This window comes from Piliocolobus tephrosceles, chromosome 8, assembly GCF_002776525.5.
Source record: "Piliocolobus tephrosceles isolate RC106 chromosome 8, ASM277652v3, whole genome shotgun sequence".
NCBI classification, from domain to species: Eukaryota; Metazoa; Chordata; class Mammalia; order Primates; family Cercopithecidae; genus Piliocolobus; species Piliocolobus tephrosceles.
Window position 1 is genome coordinate 140130182 of NC_045441.1, and position 23613 is coordinate 140153794.

Sequence of the window (23613 nt, forward strand, 5' to 3'; positions counted from 1 at the left end):
GGGGATGGAGGGGACAGAGAGGGCAGAGGGGGACACAAGGATAGAGGATGTCAGAGGGCTGGATGGGGCAGCCTGGCCGCCTACCTGGGCACGGGAGCCAGAACCCTGTAGCCAGAAGCAGCCACCCAGCACTCAAGCTTTTCTGCGATCCCATCCCTGCAGCCACCCATCCTGCATCCTGAAGTGGGGGCCCTTCTCCCCTCTCTGCATCTCGAAAATGCCCCTTCCTGCTTCCTCTGCCATCTCCTTGGTCACTGTGGAGCTGCCTTCTGTTTACAACTGGAGCTCCAAGGCCAGCAGGAAAGGGCTGAAGACAGGGCCAGGGCCGGGGCCAAGGCCAGTACAGCGCTATGGGGCCCAGCTTGGGTGCCTGAGGGCCTGGCTCCCCCAGAGCACATCCTCCTTCCAAGGCCTCTCACGCAGAACCGAGGGTGACCAGCCACCTCCCACAGGAGGCGTGCTGCCCCTCTGCCCCACGGTCACCTAATGTCCCCCTCCAGTCCAGGCCTGCCCCTGTGACAGTGGGGGACACGCGCTAGGACCCTCTGGGGCAGTCAAGGACATTCTACTCTGTTAGCCAGGGAGCAGCAGGGCAGGTCCCTCTAAAATCTGAGTAGAGATTTAGTTTATCTGGAGCAGGTTGACGTTTTGGCCTCTGGTATTCACAGTGTCAGGCCAATGTCCCATCAAGCATGTACCAGCCAATTACGTTTGCTTTCATAGACATTATCTGGCCTTACCATTCTTCTCTGACCCATGTCCCCTAGTTCCCATGGCGACTCTGTACAAACACTACACATACTGCTTGTCCTAGATTCTTTCCCCTTATCTGCCTATCCCAACCCTGCTACTCCCTCGAGGCCCAGTTCAAGGCCACCTCCTCCATGCAGCCCACCCTGACTACTCCTTCCCACACAATCACCTTGCAGAATTCCTCAAGTGTGGCTGTGGCATTCTGTCTTGTGGGTGAGCTGGCTATTGTCTCCTGCATGTGAATATGATGGATGTTGTCGAATACTTCCTAGCATAGCTCCTACAGGAGGCCTAGTGCCCACAGCACAGTGAGCCTATAACCCGTATTTCTCATTAGCTGGCTCTCTCATTGACTCCCAGAGACATTCTTTACAATGCAGGTGTAGACTCAGATGTGACCAAGACTTTGCTATCTTATAAAAGGGGTTCAGTCCATTGCAGTCTGGTTTTCCTAGCACCCTTCCTCCTGACAAGCTATGGTCAGGGGAGCGTTAGTTCGCTATCTGCTTGACATGGCACTGCCTGCCAACCTCGCCTTAGGAAACAGGGAAATCAGTTTACAAACATTAGGATAGGTGAAAGCAGCCATCTTTCAGCCAAGGATGTCCTGCCATTGGCATCCTTTCCTCTCCTACTCTCGGCATCAAAACTTCCAGCAAAAGGACTATCATCACTTACCCCCACTCCGTCCCCAGGGGCTCGGCTTTGATAAAGGAATGCTAGACTTCAGCAGGCCAGTGGCGGGGGTAGGATCCTGTCTATTCTCCAGAAATGCCATGAGACTCCAGTGGGGACACGCGGACACGCAGCCCCATGCTCTGCGAGGTTTGTGTGCAAGGGAAGCCGAGAGTGTGCACCGCCGCCTCCCCACCGTCGGCCAACAGCTCAACACCGATTCCCAGTCCTGGCTGTCACGGGCACTTCTTATTATGGACGTGCTACTAACACACAGCAAAACTGATTAGACAGGCACAGGCCCGGCAGGTCCCGATTAAAGGACATTCCTCCCTGCCCCAGGGGCCTTTTAATCCTCCAGCTGCTCCCCACTTCTGAGCATCCCAGCCCCACAACCACATCCTTGCCTCCTCTTTTCCTAGGTCTCTGCCTCCCAAAAAGTGGAAAACGGAAGGCTGCAGGCGGGAAAGACATCCCCCGCAGCCCGCCCACTCCTCCCCTCCACGGAGGAAGAACTACAGAAATTCTGTGCTAGTCACTGTCTCTTTCTGCGTCCACAGCCCTGCTCTGATGGGTGGACCACAGTGACGTTGTGCGTCTCCTTGGCTAAATGTCAGGTTAGAATCGGTGTTCTGTCATCTCCAATACCCTTTCCCTAATGCCCAGTTGCCCTGGTAAAAGCCATAAGTCCCTTTGGGGAAGAATGGGAGAGGTTAACAGTATACATTTTTGGTAGTGCAGTAGAGTCCTTCTTCAAGGGTACCCAGCCTCCCTTCCACTCAAAGGGTTCTGGATCTGGAAACTGGCTCAAGCCTAAGAATTGATTGAAGGACCATGATGCATTCGAGCTAGACTTTTGTTCACTTGGCCTACCCTTCGGCTTATACAGATCAAGTTAGAATGTAGTAGGCGTCCCATCGATTTCACTTCTAAGAACATGGTGGTGAACTGGCCCAGGCCCTAGGTCACATGACCCACCCCAAGGCGTCCAGTCTGACGCTCTTGATGGCGGCTTGGCCCCTGCTTTCGCCGATGGGCCACACCTGCCTTGCCTTTGGTGATTGTTTCCACTTGGCCCCTGCCACGCTGGACCCAGATCCTTCCACTTCATTTAGGATCCCCCTGGTCAGTGGCAGTAGGTCCCCCTGTGATTTCCAACCTACAAGGAGCTCTTCCAGGGCACTGGGCTCCCTCAGCAGAGTCTTGGTGAAAGGCGTGTGAGTGGTGGGTGAGTTGATCTCAAATGGCAAATCCTCTCCAGTCTCCCTAAGCCATGACGCCTCCCTCTGCAGCAGACCCAGGCGGTTCTGGTGTTTCAACTCCATTCAACGTGGGCCACCTTCGGCTCCATGTTTCAGCCAACCCACCCGTGGAGCCTGAAGCAGCTCCATCTTGGGGGTGAATCCTCCACCTTGGTTTCTGATCAACCCCGGTTCCAGCTGATCTATTGTTCCTGTGTAAGAGCAGGTACTTGCCATAAATCCTGCCCTTAGGGCAAATCAACCTTGATAAACTCCACGGTAAATCCTGCCCTTAGGCATATTCCTACACCTTCCCTCTGGAGCACCATACCCTTGCCCTATGTATAGAAGCCCTGGGTCTGGGGGGTGATGGTGGGGACCTACCTGTCTTGTGGTTGCCCAAGACCACACTTCTGCCAAGTTCCCCCCAAAAAATCACCCTGTAACAACATACATGAATTTGTCTTATCTTGTTCTTTGGTTTCTGGGCTCTTTCTGCATTTGGGGGTCACTTTGCATACAGGGCCCTTTCACAGACACAGCCGGACAGACTGCAGGGCCCTTCCAGCTCCCAGTCCCTTTGTCATCCTCTCAGCAAGCCCAAAGATGGGTGTCTCCACAGTGAGTCTGTTGGCCCTGTTGGCCCTCAGAGGTTGCACCTGCTCCTGTTCTCCCCTCCTGAGGAAGGGGGTGACTGGTGACTTGCCAAGGCAGGAAGGTTCCCACAGGCCATGCTGCTCAGAACCCTAGGATGGGAACTCCTGCGTGGGTCCTCGGAGGGTAGAGATGGTGCTGGCTCACTTCTGTCTCCAGGTCCCGACGTTGCCCTCCCAGGCACTCCTTGGGCACCCTTGCTTCTTGGGCACCCTTGCTTCCCTCTTTCCAGGCTTCTTGGGCACCCTTGCTTCCCTCTTTCCAAAGGACCCTGTGCTCTCGGCCCCTGCGCAGGCTGTGCTGGGGTTCCAGAGCTTGCACACTCCCTAGCCAGAGCGACTGCCTGCCCACCCCACAAGTACTGCTGTCTGCGCCGCGCTCCCTCCTGCTCGGGCTCCAAGTGCCGACTTGCAGAGCCCTTGGGAGTGACAGTGGAACAGAGGGTGGCACCGGGACCAGAAAGCACCCCCTGAGCCTGGACTTCTACCTTCAGAAACTCCGACAGTGGGGACTGGAGGCGCGGCGGGGCTGCGCACTGCGTCCCGGCTCCTCCTCAGTGCCCAAGGGGGCTGCCACCGTGGCCGTGAGCTCAGGGGAGGCCTCCCAACCCTGGCCTGTGGATGCATCGACCCCCTTCACCGCACCTGACCTGAGTACTCCTGCCCCTTCGCGGGCCAACAGGAGCGAGGTCCGCCCTGCCTCAAAGGGCCTGCGATCTCCCTGCCGAGCGCAATGATACAAAGAGCAGGCGGGAAGCAACCCACGCGTCCATCGACGGATGCACAAAATGTGGTCCACGTGTACGCAGAATATTAGCCTTCAAAAGGAGGGGATCCTGCCACCCGCCACACACACAAGAAGCACATCCGTGCGGACATGATGCTTGAGGGAAATAGGCCAGTCACAAACAGACAAATACTGTCTGATTCCGCTGACGAGAGGTCCCCGGAGTCATCGAATGCATAGAAACAGGAAGTAGAACGGTGGTCTCCAGGGCCTGGGGAGGAGCATGGGGAGGCAGGTTGATGGGCCAGAGTTTAAGTGTTGCAGGATGAAAAGGGTTCTGGGGACGGATGGATGGCTGCACAGCCATGGGAGGGTACTTAACGCTACTGAGCTGTATACTTAAAGATGGGTACGCTGGTAAATTTTATGTCATGCATATTTACCACAGCGGAAAAAAAAAAAAAACCAGTCTGGGTGTGGTGGCCATTTACCATTCCACAGAGGAGCTAATATCGAGAAACCAAACAAAACCTAGGCAAAAATACAATTATTTATCATTTGTATTCAATTGTATACAGACAGTTCATACCAGACAGGAGAAGACAGACAAGGCTTGAAGCGTGGGGAAGACTTCAGTGCCCCGGGCCCCCGAGGCTGCACAGGGGCTGGTCTGCACCCTGCCTGTGCCCGTTCTGCCACTGGTGGGAGAAGAAAGAGGCCGGGAGGAGCTATGTTACTGTACCTCGAAATGCCGGCGGCTGAGCAGGTTGGGCCCTCCCCCACTTTGATTTTCTTTGATTTTTTCTATCCTAGGGATGAAGGTGATCTATTTTTAGTGTAGAGGCTGGTATAAGGAGTTGCTATAGCGACAGCTGGTGGTTACAAACCAGGTCCTGCTACAGTTCCCATGAATAAATCCCAAGGCTGAGCCCGAGGAAGGAGGCAGCCTCAGAGACAGAACTCCCTCTCCGTGGGGGTCCCACCTGCTATCTTCATGGTGTGTCCTTCATAGGCAGCATCTAAGTCCTGCTAGTGGGGAAGCAGCTCAGGATATGGGGCGCTGGGCACTGCCCATCAGAGGAACCGAGGGCTTCAGCAGAAATGCATGCTAAGCCTCTACTACCAGGTGAGGCAAAGCACCTGCATGTGTGCAGAGCCGGATGATGGCAGAAGAGGACTGGCGTGCAGGGCGCCAGGTTAGGAAGCCTGGGGAAGTGAAGACACAGCACCTACTTACAGAATCACCAGAGAGGCAGGACACACACACACACACGCAGAGCTGATGCCACATTATTTACTATGGCTGCGTGCGTGCATACCCTACTACCAGCAATCTTAGTACAAGTCCAACAGAAAGGCACGCCAACGCACAAGATTGTGCTTGACAGCACTCTGTCACAGCCCCGACTGGAAACCACGGAGTCCATTAACCACTGGATGGATGCAGGAGTCGTGGTCTGTGCAGACAGTGGAGGGTTCTGCAGCAATGAAATGGAGTTGATGAACTTCAACACCGCGCACAGGCACGGCTGCATCTCACAAAGTGCAAGTGAAAGAAGCCGGACAAATAAAAAAGATCATGTAAATTCAAAACCACACAATGCCAATCTTGAGGGGAAGTAGCTGGGAGAGAGTGTGGGGAGCTTCTGGGGTGCTGGTTCCATGAGTGTGTTCAGTTTGTGCAAATTCATCATCTATGATCTGTGCTCTTCTCCATATGCTTAATACTTCAGCAAATTTTGCCTCAAACATTTTTAGAAGTTAGGATGGCATTGTTAGTCAAGTATCAAAAAGGTGATACTGGCCGGGTGCGGTGGCTCATGCCTACAATCCCAGCACTTTGGGAGGCTGAGGTGGGCGGATCACCTGAGGTCAGGAGTTCAAGACCAGTCTGACCAACATGGTGAAATCCCATCGCTACTAAAAATACAAAATTAGCTGGGCATGGTGGAACACGCCTGTAATCCCAGGTGCTCGGGAAGCTGAGGTAGGAGAATCGCTTGAACTCAGGAGGCAGAGGTTACAGCGAGCCAAGATCGCGTCATTGCATGCCAGCCTGGGCAGCAAGAGTGAAACTCTGTCTCAAAAAAAAAAAAAAAAAAAAAAAAGTAACACTTAAAGGTATTTGGTGTTGGTGGGCTTTGAGGCAGACCTGCCTGTGGGAGACTGGGACCTCCAGGAGGAGGCAGGGCCCTACGCCCCTCCAGGCTGTAATCAGTACAGAGGCAGAAGCACCCAGCCATTGGGATGGTGGGGGGACCCCAGGCGAGCCACCAGCAGCCATAGGAGCCCCGTGGTAGAGGAAGGCAGGCTGGGGTAGCAGGAGACCAGAGCTGGGGTGACCCTGGGCGGGGACTCCGGAAGGCTCAGAAGCTGAGGCTGATCACCCTCCAGGCTGGCACACCTCAGGGATGCCTGGCCCATGGGTGCCCACCTGGAGACACAGGGGTTTGCTTTTTTCTGTGCTGCCAACTGGACATCCCTCCTCAGGGTCACTGGCCACAGCTGCTCAGAGGTCACCCCAGACTGCAGCCACTCCCTTTCCATCAGCCTGAGCTATTCTGTGATCAAAACCAGGGCTGGCCAGGCCCAGGAGCGAGAAGCAGGGAGGGCGGAGGGGCCTTCAGGCCCTGTATCCCCTGGGAGGCGCAGGGCAGCCCGGGGCAGCAGCTGGAGTGTGGGTGAGGAACGTGGCAGAGGGGGTATGTTCTGCTGCTGCTGCAGGAGAGGGGCCTACCTCACAGGAAGCCCCATAGGGAAGAGTGACCATCCCCCACGGGCACCACTGCCGGGAGGTGGGCTGAGGGGCTCCTCCTCTTCTGCCCATCTGCTGCTGCCAGGTGTCGTGGACACATCTCCTGGCCTCTCTGGGCCTCAGTTTCCCCATCTGTAAGAGGGGAGCACCACCTCCACCACCGACTTGACCTGCCTTAACAGAGTTATCAAAGGTAAAAACATAGTAGAAGCTGTGCCATGTGGTATCATCATCAGCAGCTGTGGGTGGCGTCGACCCAGGCCAGCACTCACGGCCCTGGCCACATTCTGGTCTCAGCCTCCCTTCCCCAAATGGCCTTCCTTCCTCTGCATCCCTAAATGATGGACTCCATGTAGCCCCCAGTCCTGGCCTGGCCACTGCATAGACTCTTCCCCTTCACGTCTGTCTCTCAAGGCACGACACGCAGCTCCCCACATGTGGCCTGGGCTGGAGTCACGCCAGCCCACGGGGATGGGGCTGCCATCACCAAATGGCAGGAGGTACAGGGAGGGCTGCTCCAGGGGTCCCTCTCTCAGGGACAGTGAAGGAAAAGGGACACAGAATCTCTGGAAGACAACTGCTCACAGGAGAGACCGCCCTTGGTCCACACAAGGCAAAGCCTGTAGCTCTCCCACACCACAATCTCCTGACACACCACAATCTCCTGACACTCCACCCCTGCTCAGACCCCTTCCCCAGCCTGGCAATCAAGGGTTTCTAGAGCCTGGCCTTGTCTTCTCTTTCTGGACTTTTCTTTGACTGCTCCCCTCCCAGGTCTCTACCCATTCAGCCTTACCCATGGGGCCCAGCAGAGATGTCATCCCCAATCTCACGGAGCCCCAGAGCACGTCACATCAACAGCTATTGCTGGGGCCTTCTCTTTAGCCAGGTGTTCCTTAACCCCCAGCTAAACTACAAGCTGCTATAAGCCATGTCCTATAGGTTGCAGAGCCAGCCTGACACAGAAGCATAATAAATATATTTATCAGACTGAGTATTCTGTAGGCCAGTTTGGCTTATCTGATGATATGCATGCAGTCAGATACGTGTCACAAAGGCACCAGGTTGATAAGGAGCCTGTCCTTCATGGCCTACTTCCCAGCTAGACACAGGTACCCAAAAAGCCAGTCTGAAGTTCACCGTGCACCTGCAGCTGAAATGGCATACCCATGTCTCCATGGGTGAACGCTTCTCAAACCAAGTCATTTAAAAGTCCCCAGAGAGGGATACGGCAATTTCAAGAAAATGATCTGTTCGTACACTGATATGGTCTGGCTCTGTGTCCCCACCCAAATCTCATCTTGAATTGTAATCCCCAGAATCCCCACGTGTCAAGGGCGGGACCTGGTAGGAGGTGATTGGATCATGGGGGAGGTTTCTCCCATGCTGTTCTCGTGATAATGAGTGAGTTCTCACAAAATCTGATGGTTTTATAAGTATTTGGCGGTTCCTCCTACACATAGGTTCTTCTCTCTCGCCAGCCACCATGTAAGACGTGCCTCTTCCCCTTGCTCCATGATTCTAAGTTTCCTGAGGTCTCCCCAGTCATGCAGTACTGTGAGTCAATTAAACCTCTTTCCTTTATAAATTACGCAGTCTCGGGTATTTCTTTATAGCAACGTAAGAACCGACTAATAGATACACTAAGGCATCAACCGGTCTAATTTTATTTTAGTCTAAATTTGGAATATCAGAGTTTTCTGAAAGTGAGTCTGCTTGCAGTACAGTGAACACACAGCTCTAGGTCACATGGAAGGGGACAAAGGTCCCTGGGGGGTGACCTCGGAGACCAGCCTCATCCCAGTCCTGGCATCCCTCACCCCGCACCTCATCATCCTCAGTCTAAAGGAGCCGAGACCACACATGGGGAGAAGTTCAACACCCCAACCCCACTTCACCCCACCTCACTCAGTGGTTCAGTCACCAAGTAATTATACGGCGCCTAGTATGGATCAAGTTCTGTGCTAGGCTGTATCAGTTAGGATAAAGTTTGTCTGCATTTAACAGGAGAATCCAAAATTAAAACAGCTTAAGGAAGAAAGATATTTCTTTTTCTTTCACATAAAAGACACCTGATAGGCAGGCAGTCCAGGACCACGATGGAAACTTCACAGTGGTAACCCAGGCACCTATCTTTTTCTCCACTAACCTCGGCATGTGCCTTCTCTTCTTGGCAGTCACTCTAAGGTCCAAGGTGGCTGCTGGAGCTCCAACTATCACATCTACATCCAAGACAAGGGGGAAAAAAGTGACAAGGAGGGACTCACCTCTCTCCTAAGAGCTTTCCCATAAGTCTCAAAAGCTCACTGAATACTCAAGTCCCATGGCCACTGGGCCACATGCACTGCCACACAACACACATGAAACCTGGGGTCTTGCTGTTGAAGAAGACAGGGAACATGAATGTGGATAACAAATAGCAATCTGGCACAGGCAGAGGGAAGAATGAGACAGTCTCCATACCTGAGGAGTTTAATGAGGCGCCCCCATTAGACAGACCTGATGCAAGTTATCATTTAACCGCAAACATGGCTGGCACAGTGGCAGGCACTGGAGCACCCAGGAGAGTCTGGAAACACCGGGAGGGGTGGTGGACTTGGAGGAGGAGGGCAGCAGGAAGGGCCTTCAGACCAGGTGAAAGTGCACACTCGGCCCCATCCTCCTTCATGACCTTCTTAGGCCGGTGGTGGAGCTGGAAGGGACCCCTCTCAGCCACGTGACCTGAGCAGTGGCTCTCCTGAGAGGGGGCCACTGGAATCTCGGCCCCAGCACTTAGCACCAAGCAATGCGGAGGTGGAGCGGGAACCATGCTGGGCCCAGGAACCTTGAAAGGGCAGCTTCGGGCCCGATGTCACCGAGAAAACCCACTTTGCCCTTCATCTGCTGCCCTTAACCAGCCCCTGCCCTTCAGGCTGAGCCCACACTTACAAGCCCAGACTCATTTCCATAGGAGTCGGGAGCGGGGACACCCTGGGGGAGGGGTGTGACTGGATAGGCACCTGCCGAGGACACACCTGTGCTGTCTGAGCAACTCCTTTAAGTGGTCCCCACCTCAGGCCGCCCCTGCTGCAGGAATGTCCCCAGGGCTGTGTTCCCGCCACTCCGTCCCCTCCCTCCTGCCATGGCCGCTTCGCTCCTCAGGGCCTGCTCTTGCCCAGACCTCGACTGGCCTTGGGGCTTGCGTGTCCCCCTGCCGCCTCCACGGTGCACACTCTCTTCCTGTTCATGGACAGAGGGGAAGCAAGATTTGTTCCATCAGGCACCTACCCTGGATATGGATCTGGGTGCTAGGAATATGGTGTGGAACCAGGATGAGAACCAGGGAGAAGAGCACAGAACTGAAACTCCAGGCAGGGCTGAGGGGCTCGAAACCAAGCTGGAGTCGGGTGGTAAACTGAGAGCCCGCTGGAAGGATCCTTGGCATCACAACATCTCTTCTGCACCTTGCCAGGTTCACAGGGTGACGCCCCATCTTCAGTGGGCCCTGTGTTCAGCATGGCCTCGCCCTCCTGTCACTCTCATGCAGAGAGAAGGCCACCATTAGGTGCGTCCCACACTCCAGGCAGCACTGGGTTATGTCTGTACCCACGGTAGCAGGGTAGTGTTCAGAATGCTTCCATCCCCGTCCCAATCCCTGACCCATCCGGATCCCTGACCCATCCTCCAGCCACTGTCAGAGTGGACTCCGGGTTCCATGAAGCAGCATTAGTGGCAAATGGGAGACAGAGGCACCCACAAGCCTGCTGCTGCCGCTTGCACTGGCATTTTCTGCAGCCTGGAGCTAGGTGGGCGAGGACCTGAGGCAGCTCTGCCAGGAGCAGATGGCTCTTTAGCTAGGTCTCAGGTGTCAAAGGCATCCCCAGGCCACACAGTCCTTTAAAGAAAGGGAACTGGTCTCATCTTGGCTGAGAAACACATCCCCGGAGGAGAAGGCTGAGCTGCTGGGGGTGTGAGGCCCAGAGGAGAGTCCAGAGCATCTGGGCTTAGGGACACCAGCCCCGCTCCCTAGGCCCTCCCTGCCTGGAGACTCGGCTTGGCTCAGAGGAATGTGGACTCCCTCCCTAGCCAGCCGGAGCCCCCAGACACTCAGAAACGAAAGGTGAAGAGAACAAGTGAGCACCGTAGGGAGCGCCATCTTGCATGAACTCTGTTTCCTTATTTTGTGCGTTCTTGGTGCTCTGGCACCTTGGAGCCCCGCTGACTGGAGAGCGATGGGTGCTCACAGGGTCGGTCAGTTCTTAGAGATGGCAAGGGGCTCACTGGGAGCCCACCTTTGATGTGCAAACCAACCAACCCAGAGCCCGTGCTGCCACTCGCCTATCTAGCTCTTATGGCCAGGAGGCAATGCTCCCTGCGTAATCATCCCAGGGCCCGGGACCAGATAACTCGAGATGGTCCCCACGCCCAGAGCCCACCAAAATGATCCACACTCGCCAGTTCTAACCCTGCACACTCTGCCTTGTTGTCCCTTCAGACGCCGCAGCAAAGACTCTGGCCGCACTCTCGCCTCACTCCTCTGCCTCCCAACAGATCCTGCTGATTCCCCAGGCCCCTCCCCTGCCATGGCATGGCCCTTGGGAACTGTGAGTAACAAGCTATCTTTTTCACGGCAGCTGTCTCCTGATCTGCTGGCCTCACCATACCTGAATCACAAAACCTCTGTTTTAGAACACATCTCCCCATTGTCCATACCAGGCAGCTACCTTTTCCTTTGCTCTGAACTAGCAGACATTAACATGTTCTAAAACACACAACATACTCACTCACTCAATAAACTACTTATCAGGCACGGCGCAATGGCTCACGCTTGTAATCCCAGCACTTTGGGAGGCCAAGGTGGGCAGATCACTTGAGGTTAGGCATTTGAAACCAGCCTGGCCAACGTGGTGAAACCCCATCTCTCCTAAAAATACAAAAATTAGCTGGGCATGGTGGCACACGCCTGTAATCCCAGCTACTCGGGAGGTTGAAGCAGGAGAATCACTGGAACCTGGGAGGCAGAGCTTGCAGTGAACTGAGATCGCGCCATTGCACTCCAGCCTGGGTGACAGAGTGAGACTCCGTCTCAATTAAAAAAAAAAAAAAAATTGCTTGTCAAAATAAGTGCTTCAAGGAAAACATGCATTTAAATCTAACAGGATTTTTGGAAACCCTGGATGGAGCCCGCCCTGCTGACACGGCTTCCCAGAGCCTCCCTTTCCCGGGTGCTGGCTACTGAGACACAGTCAACACTAGGCCACCAGGAGCCCAAAGCTTAGAATTCAGCCGTCAGGGGTATTGTTCTCTGGCTGTTTCAGGCTTGTCTCCTGCACAAAGCAGGAAATGTCTGGAAGGGAGGAACCAGACGTGATTTGCATGATGGACACAAAAGTTACGGAAAGGCTGAAAATACATGAAGCTGAGCCCCAGTCGTGTAATCACTCATTTGCTGTTCATTGATGAACTCACTAGCATTAGCTGATTTGTTATCTCTTCCAGACAAAAGTGGGGCCCAGTCAAGCATCTTAGTGACATGAGTCACCAAAACTTCCTCCTGGGTCTGCTTTGAGCCCCACCTTCTTCCTCCTGCAGCAGTGCTCTCAGCCTTGGGGCCCTGGGGCGGATGCCCGGACACTGCCCCAGCAGCCTGCTTTCTCCAGTGGCCACTGCGCTGCTCAGCTCCAGGGACCGTCCTCCCTGAATCCCTCCAGGCCCAGCAGAGTCTTTGACCAGGGACCTGACCAGGAGGGGAGACGCCACCTCCTGGGGGCTTGCACCCCAACCAGCACCACCACCGTCATGAGACACCTGGAGGCCAGCAGTCCCAGGGCCTGGGCCGAGAACACACAGAAGCACCAGAGACTGCCTTGCCCTCAGGGAACATTCACGTTGATTTATGCTGAGAGCACTTGGACTTTGCCTATTTTTTTTCTTCTCAATCACTAAAAGACAAATTATTACCGCAGGGCAGAATTCATCTTGCTCTCTGAATGTACCAAGTGCTCATTCTCATCTGGAAGTTGGAAGCCTGAGTGACCACCCTCAGGTGCTGAGGCTCCCTGGGCCCATGCACATGCCCTGAGCGAGGTCCTGTTTCATAGGATGGGGGTGACAGAGCAGCAGGGGCTGGCCAGCACCCAACCAGGCTGCGGCCCCAACCCCAGGTCACCAAGCCGTGCGGGTTTCTCTGTCACTGTCCAGAGTCACCATTTTAAAATTATACCCCCTTTTGAATCTCCTTTCTCCCTGGTTCATTATTTACCCCTCAGGCTCTGAAATCTTGCCCTTTCGTCTTCGGATCCTTTCAGACGCTGCAGTCCTGGAACCATTTGTCCAGTGTCCAGCTTCTCTGCTCAGAACCCGGGCTCTCCCAGAGGGCGGCTGCTCCCAGAGCCACGCCACTGTCAGGACAGCTCACCTCTCACAGCCCTGAGGAGCACCCCTGCGAGAGCACGTACCTCGCTGATGCCCCACCAGCGCCCAGCCCTGTCCACAGGCGATGCTCACCTGTTTATGAGGCTTTAGTCTTCCTGATACACAGAGCAGCAGCTCTGGGTGACTGGGATGGAGGCAGAAAAGGGAAAGGGGCACTTGACTGTGACATCCAAGGACACGTACCAGAGCTGCTTTGCTCCCCTTCCACCCTGTGAGGTGACAGCTGCCTGACCTGCTGAGTGACTCCGGGAGTCCTCCAGGAGCAGCACCTCCAGGAGAGCTGGGCCACTTGTCCAGGGTTCCTCCAGGCAGCGCTTGGTGACGGTGACGTAGGGAGAATAGGCAGATGGGTAATGAGCTTTTCCAGGCATGGATGAGAGTGGGGCGGACAGGGGGTGGCAGGCGGGCCTCACGAAATCCACAGCTGGGAGTGGAACGTCCTCAGATTGTGTGAACACTGCCTCATCATCCCAAATGCCTCTCCACTCACTGGCTACAGTGTCCGAAATCCCCCAAAGACCCATCCTCACAAACAAGCATGCTACACGCCAGGAGTCTTCTGTTTGGACACATCCAGCAGAACAACGGGCACCAGGGCTGGACGGTTTTGGGTAGGAACTGGCAAAAGGAGAGGTGGGTGGGGGCTAGGGCAGGGCCTTGGAGCCAAAGGGGTTGGCGGAGGGACAGGCTCAGCCCCAGCTCTGTCCTCACTCCGCTGTGCCTTGGGCAGGCCCAGTCCTCAGCCTATCCATGCTCAAGACCCCAGAGGGCCTTCATCTCAAGCAGGTGTGATCCAGAGCCCTCCCATGATCCACAAGAGGGGCATACACTGGCTGCTGTGCCTGGCCTCAGCCTCATCTCCTATCTGCCAGAGACAGGCTCCTGTGGCTCTGCCTCCTGCCATCCAGCCCCGCAGGCCTCTCAGAGTCCCTAGAACACGCCACAGGCTCCCTCCTGGGGCCTGGCCTCTCCAGCTCTCAGAAGGGTCTGAGCAGAGGCATCCACACAGCCCTCTCCCCATCACCCAATGAACTGACCCCTCACCCTGCCTCCAACGGCATCACCACCACCTGACCTGACAATGAAAACACGTTTGCCCATCGAAACAAAGCAGACTCAAAAGGACGAACACTATGTGACTCTATTTCTATGAGGTCCCTGGAGTTATCGCATTCGTAGAAAGTAGAACGGTGCTTGCCAGCGGCTGGGGCCAGGGGAGTCGGGAGTTAGGGCTTAGAGGAGACAGTTTCAGCTGTGGGTGATGGAAGACATGGCAGGTGGGGATGCCTGCACAATAATGGGAATGCACACGTGAAATGGCGAAGATGGTAAATTCGTGTTATGTACATCTGACCACAATTAAAATCCTCTCATTCATCTGCCCGCCCTCACCAGCCCGTGTGCCCCCGAGAGTGCACGTGTCTCTCACTCACTGCTGCCCCTAGTATGGAAACGGCAGCTGGCACAAAGGCCCTGAGGACGCATTGTTAACCCTGGAAGACGGATGCTTTTATACTATTCTCCCTACTTCCGTATTCTTTTGAAAATTTCTGGCCAGGTGTGGTGGCTCACACCTGTCATCCTAGCACTTTGGGAGGCCAACGTGGAGGATCGCTTGAGCCCTGCAGTTCGAGACCACCCTGGGCAACACAGGGAAACTCTCTTTTTAAAAATAAATTTAAAAAGTAAAAAAGAAAATTTCTATTGGAAAAAGACAAACATATATTGGGATATTTCAGGGCAAAACCAATCGAGATACCAGCAGCCAGGTCAGCAGATGGGCACCAGGGACACTGTGAGGACTATGAGGGGTGAGGAGCAGCAGGGGGGCTGGATGGGGGCAGGATAAACCACAGGCTTCTCAGCCCTGTCCTCTGCTGAGGTGAAGAGCACGAGATGGTCCCCGCAGGGCCACACTCAGCCAAGGGTGGGAGAGCCATGGCACATGGTATTGGGGTGACCTGAATGTTCTGGGCCAGGAAGGATGCTGGCATTCTGGTCAGGAAGCCATTGCATTGTCATGTGGCGTGGGCTCATGGAAGGGGAGGTGGGTATAAGGTGCAAGCATCCTCAGAGGCTGTGGTCTCCAGTCTTCCTGGGACCCTGCGCACCCAAGGATGAAACACCAGCTTCCTGACACACTCCTTGCACTCCTGGCTCCAGTGCTGGCTTGCAGAAAGGAGCCTTTAAGACGCTAAATGGTTTTTATTTAATTACTGTCCTATAATTGCAGAGGGTGAAAGTGCTACTACAGTTATTGCTCTTTGATCTGATTAATATAATGCTTTCCTAATCTTCCTTCTACATTTTTATTATTGTTGCCACACACCCTTTGTCGACATAATCTGGATTTCTCTTTGCCAAAGAGGCCGAAAGAAAGGCTTAGCCAAGCTCGTCACTTGTCTATCGCCTGGAGCCTGAAAGCTGGAGTGGGGAGCTTCCCTTCTGTGCCAGTCACAGCCTCCCTGCCTGGCTCTGCAGCTGGAGAGGGGTAGGGGCTGAGTGCTTCTGAGTCAGAGCTTCCAGGGGGCTGTCACAAGGCTGGCGGGTGAACATTTCCAGCGAGCGTCATGGGCTTTCCAGTGGAAATGCCATCTACAGCAATTACAAATGGACCTGGTGACTCTGGGGCTGCGGGCCTTGATTTGGTGGTTGTGGGGAGAGCTGTGTGTGTGTGTGTGTGTGCGCGCACGCGCGCGCACAGGTACATGACATGTGTGTGCAGATGTATATCTCTTGACCTGGGGAACCGCAGGGAAGCCCACAGATGAAATAGGGTGCACGTTTTCCCCGGGGGAGCAGCTCCACGCTGAGTTAAGGCAGAGGAGCCTGCGGTTCCTGGAAAAGACACAGCCACAGAGGAAACCCAATGGATGGGAGGGACTTGTGCTGACTGCCTAGGTGGGTGTCCCGTGGAGAGGAGGGAGGAGAAGTCAAAGACAGGGATTTCATGACCCTCACAGAAGCTTTCTCAGGCAGAAGAGGTCTCATCTAAGATTTTTGTTTGTCTTTTGAGACAGTGTCTCGCTCTGTCTTCCAGGCTGGAGTGCAGTGGTGCTTGGCTCATTTCAACCTCTGCCTTGTGGGCTCAAGTGATCCTCCCACCTTAGCCTCCCCAGTAGCTGGGACTGCAGGTGCACACCACCACACCCACTAACTATTTTTTTTGTAGAGAAGGGGTTTTGCCATGTTGCCCAAGTTGGTCTCAAACTCCTGGGCTCAAGCACTCCTCTACCTGCCTCAACCTACTAAAGTGTTGGGATCACAGGCAAGAGCCACAGCACCTGGCTTTTTTTTTTTTTTTTTTTTTTTTTTTTTTGAGACAGGGTCTCGTTCTGTCACCCAGGCTGGAGTGCAGTGGCATGATCACTGCTCACTGCAACCTTGACCTCCCCAGGCTTAAGCAATCCTCCCAACTCAGCCTTCCAATTAGCTGGGGCTACTGACACGCACCACTACGCCTGGCTAGTTGTATTTTTTGTAGAGGTGGGGTTTTGCCACATTGTCCAGGCTGGTCCCAAACTCCTGGGCTCAAGCGATCTATGCACCTCCACCTCCCAAAGTGCTGGGATGACAGGCATGAGCCACCGAACCCAGCCCTGAGATTCTTTTAGCTCCAGGAATAACTGTATGAAGGAGAGGGCGTTGCTGAGAGGGAATTTAACACACAAAACCCTGAAGCAATCCTTCCTGGCGAACAGGGAGTGACCCTGGGCTGGAACATTTTCCAGCCATGACAGAGCCAGGGATTTTTATGGAGAAGCTGTGATACTACAAGGCCTCGGGTTAGAGCTACAGACCGAGCTCCTGAGACATCGCCCCTGTCCACGAGCAGCCAGGAGATCACAGAAAAGGCACCCAGGGTGGTTTTTTTTTTCTTTTTTTTTCTGAGACGGAGTCTCACTGTTATCACCTGGGCTGGAGTGCAAATGGCACAATCTCGGCTCACTGCAACCTCCGCCTCCCGCGTTTCAGCAATTCTCCTGTCTCAGTCTCCTGAGTAGCTGGGATTACAGGCACCTGCCAACACGCCCGGCCAATTTTTGTATTTTTAGTAGAGACAAGGTTTCATCATGTTGACCAGGTTGATCTGAAACTCCTGACCTCAGGTGATATACCTGCCTCGGCCTCCCAAAGTGCTGGGATTACAGTTGTAAGCCACCGCGCCCAGCCCTCAGGGTGGTTTTCTAGACAGTGATCGTTCAGCTGGGTCTTGAGAAATGGGTAAGGTTTAGACAGGCACAGGCTTGGGAGGGAGGGTTTGGTCAACGCTCTTGGACTGTTTTTCCTCACTCAGTGAATCCACACCCAACACTGTCGCGCGGCCCAGGGCTCCGCCTCCTACCCGGCCTAGCTCTTGGCTCTTCTCACTGGGACACTAACCCAAGTCAGACATACTATTAACCCAGGTCCCTGGGCTCCTGCTGCCTAAGAGGAGCCTCAGCCTGAGCAGGGGCTGTGGCCTCTAGCTGCTCCCCAAATTCCAGAGGAAGGCTCTGGAGGGACCTCCGATTTTCTCGACCCTGTGGTCAGAGCTGGCATCTGCATCCAGGCTCTTACAAAACTTGGTTGAGATGCAAATATTGTTTTTGATCTCAGAAGCGTAGGAGACAGGATGACAGCCAGCCGTTAAACACAAGTGAGAAAGCCACTGCCTGGCACATAATAGGCTCTTAATAATGGGCCTGTCCATCCCCATTAGCAAAACCAGATTTTTAGTTAATAACAGGTTCCGATTTAATTCTACAGTGTATAAGTGTTTATTACTTTATTACTTAAATAAGAGTCATCTTTTTAGACCACGTCAGTGAGCCTCCCGTCTAGGATTCTATCCCTCCTCTCCCTGCTCAGGGCTGGGCGTCCTATTTCTGTGCATAGTCACCTTTTTTTTTTTTTTTTTGAGGGTCTTGCTCTGACTCCCAGGCTGGAGTGCAGTGATATGGTTAGAAATCACTGTAGCCTTCACATCCCAGGCTCAAGCGATCTTCCCACTTCAGCTTTCTGAGTAGCTGGGGCCATGGGTGTGCACCACCATGCCTGGCTAATTTTTTTTTTTTTTTTTTTTTTTTTGTAGCGAGGGGTCTCATGACGTTGCCCAGGCTGGTTTCGAACTCCTAGGCTCAAGCAATCCTCCCACCTCAACCTTCCAAAGTGCTGGGAATGCAGGTTTGAGCCACCGTGCCTGGCCTTTACTCACCTACATGTGATCCCCCCGCCTTAGCCTCCCGAGTAGCTGGGACTCTACTTGATTAGACGTTGCTCTCTAGTTCTCTTTATGAGACTTTCTTCTTCACAAGATTGAACACCCTCTGGGTTCAAGAACTGCTGTCTCTTTTACCTGCTCCCCCCAAAGGACTCAGCACACTCTGAGCCTGCAGAGGCTTCCAGAAGTGCTGGCTGAAGTGGATGTAGCAAGAAATACAGGCAGATTTTAAATGTATCTTTTTCTTTTTATACTCTTCCAGTTTTCATTTACAGTTCAGAAGTTTTGCCAAAGTTACCTCCCTGTTACACATAGTGACAATATTTTTCCACTGAACACATCACATTCCAGTCAGGGGACACGGCTTCATGTACCCCCGAGCCTCATCTTTACTCATCCCCTGGGTTGTGTCTCCCCAGCCCCGGTGAAACTGAGCCGATAAATGACAGCACTGGCATGGGGGTTCTGCTGTTCCATCTTGCAGCGGGCTCTTCAGAAATAACCTATGCCATGCAAGCAGTAATGCCAGAAATGGGCTGACTCTGATTTGTTTTTGTTTTTAGACAGGGTCTAGTTTTGTCACCCAGGTTGGAGTATAGTGGCCCGATCACAACTCACTGCAGCCTCGACCTCCTGAGCTGAAGGCAGCCTCCCATCTCAGCCTCCTGAGTAGCTGGGACTACAGGCATGTGCCACCATGCTTGGCTAATGTTTTAGTTTTTCTTTTGTAGAGACAAGGTCTCACTATGTTGCCCAGGCTTGTCTCAAACTCCTGGGGTTCAAGTGATTCTTCCTCTTTGGCCTCCCGAAGTCCTGGTATTATAGGCCCAGACTAAATCTGATTTTTTTTTTTTTTTTTTTTTTTGAGGCCGAGTCTTGCTCTGTTGCCCAGGCTGAAGTGCAGTGGTGTGACCTGGGCTCACTGCAACCTCCACCTCCCGGGTTCAAGCGATTCTCCTGTCTCAGTCTCCCAAATAGCTGGGACTATAGGTGCACACCACCATGCCCAGTTAATTTTTTGTAGTTTTGGTAGAGACAGGTTTTCACCATCTTGGCCAGGCTGATCTCAAACTCCTGACCTCAGGTGATCCGCCTGCCTTGGTCTCCCAAAGTGCTGGGATTACAGGCATGAGTCAACACGCCCGGCCTCTCTGATTCTTAATAAATGAAATCTGCCATCTAATTTTGAGTGGGCAGGTCTTAACCAGGTGTGGAGCTAAGAAAGCTTTGGAATCGACCTGTGTGTTTGCAGACAGACAAGGGCAAAACCCACTCCAAGTCTGCACGTCCTTGGAAATACTGAACCACAGATGCTTCACCACCTGTTCCATTTGCCCGGACCCCAAGCCCCTGCACATGAAGGAGCTGCAGAAGTTGCCAGAGACCAGGGAGACCACAATGCAAGCTTCTCCCCATAGGGCGCAAATTAGGCAGGTGTTTCCCCTCCCACATTAGCCCATGATCTGTCAGATTACCCCGCTACAGAACCTGGGAAGAAGACCGCTTTCTTCCTGACCTCCAATAGATTCCTCGAAACACGCACGTTTCATTTTTAACAGCTGAAAACAACAGTGCCAATCCACTCTTACTTTTCCCCGAGCCACAGTTTTTGCATAAATGAATGACAATCCAATCCATCACTAGCCTCCCGGGGCCAGGTGGGGCAGAAAGGAAACAGCTTCTGAAAGAGTACTGTCAGGCGGCTCCCCACAGCAGCTCCGCCGACAGCAAGGAAACACTTCCCACGTATTCCTCTAACCACTGCCTGACGTTATACCCCCCGCTGGAAGGGAGTGGCTGGAAACAGCTACTGCTTAGGAGGGTGTGCACACACGCCGTGGGGTTCCCTCCCGAGGACAGACCACCAGGGGCTCGGGAATGGGCAGAGTCCTACCGAAAAGGCCATGGGGCTCCGACTGGCGCCTCTCCGTGCTTCGATTTTGGTCCTTGTGTTTCTTGTTGCTCCTGAGACTCCCAAAGCGCCTCATGGGTAGCTGTGGCCACAGCAGTGGCGACAGGTGAACATATCAGGGCCCACAGAACCGGTGTCAGCCCCAGGTGGCACTGAGCCAGAGGAGCATCAGCCCGACAGGCACGGGTCACCCCAAAAGCTCACAGTGGCAGCCTGTGCTCAGGTGACAACCCGTGTCCAAGCGTCCTCACCAGGGGGTCTTCAGGGCGACCTCACCGCAGCCCCAGAGTCTGTGAGGCGCCAGGGAGCGGAGCCGTCCTGACGGGGCTGCACCTCCGGCCACAGCCGCTGGAGCGTCAGCTCGGCTGTCCTTAAGTAGCAAGAAGCTGCCGGAAGCACAAACAGGACTTCGCAGGGGTTTGTTGATGTAGTTAAGGTCAGCTGCTCACTGATACGCTCCAGGGCTTTTTTTTTTTCTCCTTAAAATTAAAAAAAAGGAGGGAAGACCAGATAGGCAAAGGAGGCACAAGCCTGCAAGTCATGTGCAGCCGTGCATGATGTCTCTTTAAACAGACTGTAAAAGGAAACCACCCTGGGCAGACAATTCTTGGCACCAATTGGCCGGAGCACATTCCCATTGTGACATGACATCACACAACTATTTTGATTCATGGGTTCCAGGGCCCCACGGGGTCAGAAGGCTCCGGCTGCTGCTGGGTGGAGAAGCCACACAAGTCCCTGGGCTGGAAATTGCTGAATCTACTTTGACTCACGGTTCCACTCAATGAAAGTAGCAGCGCCGTCTTCAAGGAGGGGATACGGCTGCCCGACTGGAATGTAACGGAAGGTCTTCAGCAAATGCGTAATTTGAGCTCTGGACTTGCTGAGAATTGCAGCATGACAGAGCTGGAAGAGATTTTAGAGAGATCTAGTCCGACTCCCTTCTATGACAGATGAGGAAACAGGCTCAGGACAGGGAGGTGACTTCCCCAAGATCCTGTGGCCAATGGTAGAACCAGGACTGGCGTTTTAATCTCCTTGACTCCTAAGCCAAACCGCTGATCAAATAAAACCTAAAACATTTATAATTTGTAAATGTTTTGCAACTAATAAAACAAACTTTGGAAGCACAAGACAGAAAAAAAAATCCTCAACTTTTTGGCTGATAGCCTCACTAAAGTTATCTGCTTTGCTACTGACCGACCAGCTTTGTGACCATCAGAAAGTTACTTCCCATTTCTGAACCTCAGTTTCCCCCTTAGTGAACTAAGACAAGACCAGGTCGTTTTAGGATTTAGTCTAGGACCACGCACAGTGGCTCACGCCTGTAATCTCAGCACTTTGGGAGGCTGAGGTGGGAGGATGGCTTGAGCCCAGGAGTTCAAGACCAGCCAGGGCAACATAATGAAACCCACATCTCTATTAAAAAAAAAAAAAAAGAGAGAGAGAGATTTAGCCTAGTTCCAACAGTCTGAACCTCTCACAGTAATGGATTCTTCTCAAATGACTATGCACATGAGGAGGAGACGATGTCAGACCAGTTAAACAACCCCCGAGCTAAAGATTAGTAGCCCGGTTCTCCTGGCCGCCCATTAGGGTGGGATAACCTCCCCAAACTGCAACACCATCAGTTTCTTCAGTGGAATTGTTATTATCTACGGTTCATCCGAAAATGAGGGGATGGGGTGTGGGGTGGAAGCACCCCAGCAACTTGCCACTGGAGCCCAGGCCTCCTCAGGAACCACGGGTCCAGCCTCCCAACTTGGGTCTGGCTGCTTTTCATGCCTTTTCTCTCACCTCTTTCATTTGCAGGGCTCAGTGCCACTGGAGTTGTTGGCCCAGTCACTGCAGATGCCTGATGAGATAAAGATGGCTCCAGGCTAGGACAGTAGGAGGGAGACCAAGGGAAGTCTTCGATTCTATCCCTGTGAGATGAACCCCTGGAATCTCAGCTCCCACCCCAGATCTGCCACTCCCATGGGGCTTCCATCCACAGAAGCCAGAGACGCCTCAGATCTGCCATTCCCACAGGGTTAGCATCCACAGAAGCCAGGGACATCCCAGATCTGCCACTCCCATGGGACCTCCACCCATGGAGGCCAAAGATGCTCCAGATCTGCCATTCCCACAGGGCCAGCATCCACAGAAGTCAGACATGTCCCAGAGCTGCCACTCCCATGGGGCCACCATCCACAGAAGTCAGAGATACCCAGATCTGCCATTCCCATGGGGCCACCATCCACAGAAGCCAGAGGCGCCCCAGATCTGCCACTCCCACAGGCCCAGCATTCACAGAAACCAGACATGTCCCAGATCTGCCACTGCCATGGGGCCTCCATCCACAGAAGCCAGAGATGCCCAGATCTGCCATTCCCATGGGGCCACCATTCACAGAAGCCAGAGATGCCCAGATCTGCCACTGCCATGGGGCCACCATTCACAGAAGTCAGAGATGCCCAGATCTGCCACTGCCATGGGGCCTCCATCCACAGAAGCCAGAGATGCCCAGATCTGCCATTCCCATGGGGCCACCATTCACAGAAGTCAGAGGCGCCCCAGATCTGCCACTGCCATGGGGCCTCCATCCACAGAAGCCAGAGATGCCCAGATCTGCCACTCCCATGGGGCCACCATTCACAGAAGCCAGAGATGCCCAGATCTGCCACTGCCATGGGGCCTCCATCCACAGAAGCCAGAGGCGCCCCAGATCTGCCACTCCCACGGGCCCAGCATTCACAGAAACCAGACGTGTCCCAGATCTGCCACTGCCATGGGGCCTCCATCCACAGAAGCCAGAGATGCCCAGATCTGCCACTGCCATGGGGCCGCCATCCACAGAAGCCAGAGGCGCCCCAGATCTGCCACTGCCATGGGGCCTCCATCCACAGGGGACACACTCCAGCTCCCAAGAAGCCTGGTCGGCCCTGGCATGGCTCCTGTGTGGCTGGAGCTGGTTCTAGCACTTCAGATGCCATTGACTGGTAGAGCAACTGCTCACGTGATTGGACCTGACCCATTCTGTCGAGATGTGTGAGTCTGTCCTTCCCCACCTAGGGGACCTGGCCCATCTCTGTCTAGAGTGACCTCATAGTCATACCATCGCTCAGCAGGTCAAGAAAGTACGGTCTCAACTTTTCTCATGCAATTTCTACGAAATGGACCGAGTGACAACTGTCTACTTGGTGCTGTGCTGAATGTTGTAAGGTCAGGAAGTCCTACAAGGCATGACCCGGCCTTCCTTCCTTCCTTCCTTCCTTCCTTCCTTCCTTCCTTCCTTCCT

At 53.9% G+C, this 23613-nt stretch overlaps 1 protein-coding gene across 3 annotated transcripts in view; it reads right to left on the reverse strand.

The window, feature by feature from the left end:
• PRKAG2 (protein kinase AMP-activated non-catalytic subunit gamma 2) overlaps window positions 1–23613 on the reverse strand; it is a 321791-nt gene that overhangs the window by 169802 nt on the left and 128376 nt on the right. The window contains exon 1 of one of the 3 annotated variants that reach the window (XM_031936095.1): window positions 20316–21286. The exons of the other annotated variants lie outside the window; for them this stretch is intronic. Coding sequence (XP_031791955.1) covers window positions 20316–20409 — 94 coding nt within the window. The 5' untranslated portion in view covers window positions 20410–21286. Of the gene's footprint in view, window positions 1–20315; window positions 21287–23613 lie in introns of those variants that run through there. 3 annotated transcript variants of the gene reach the window in all.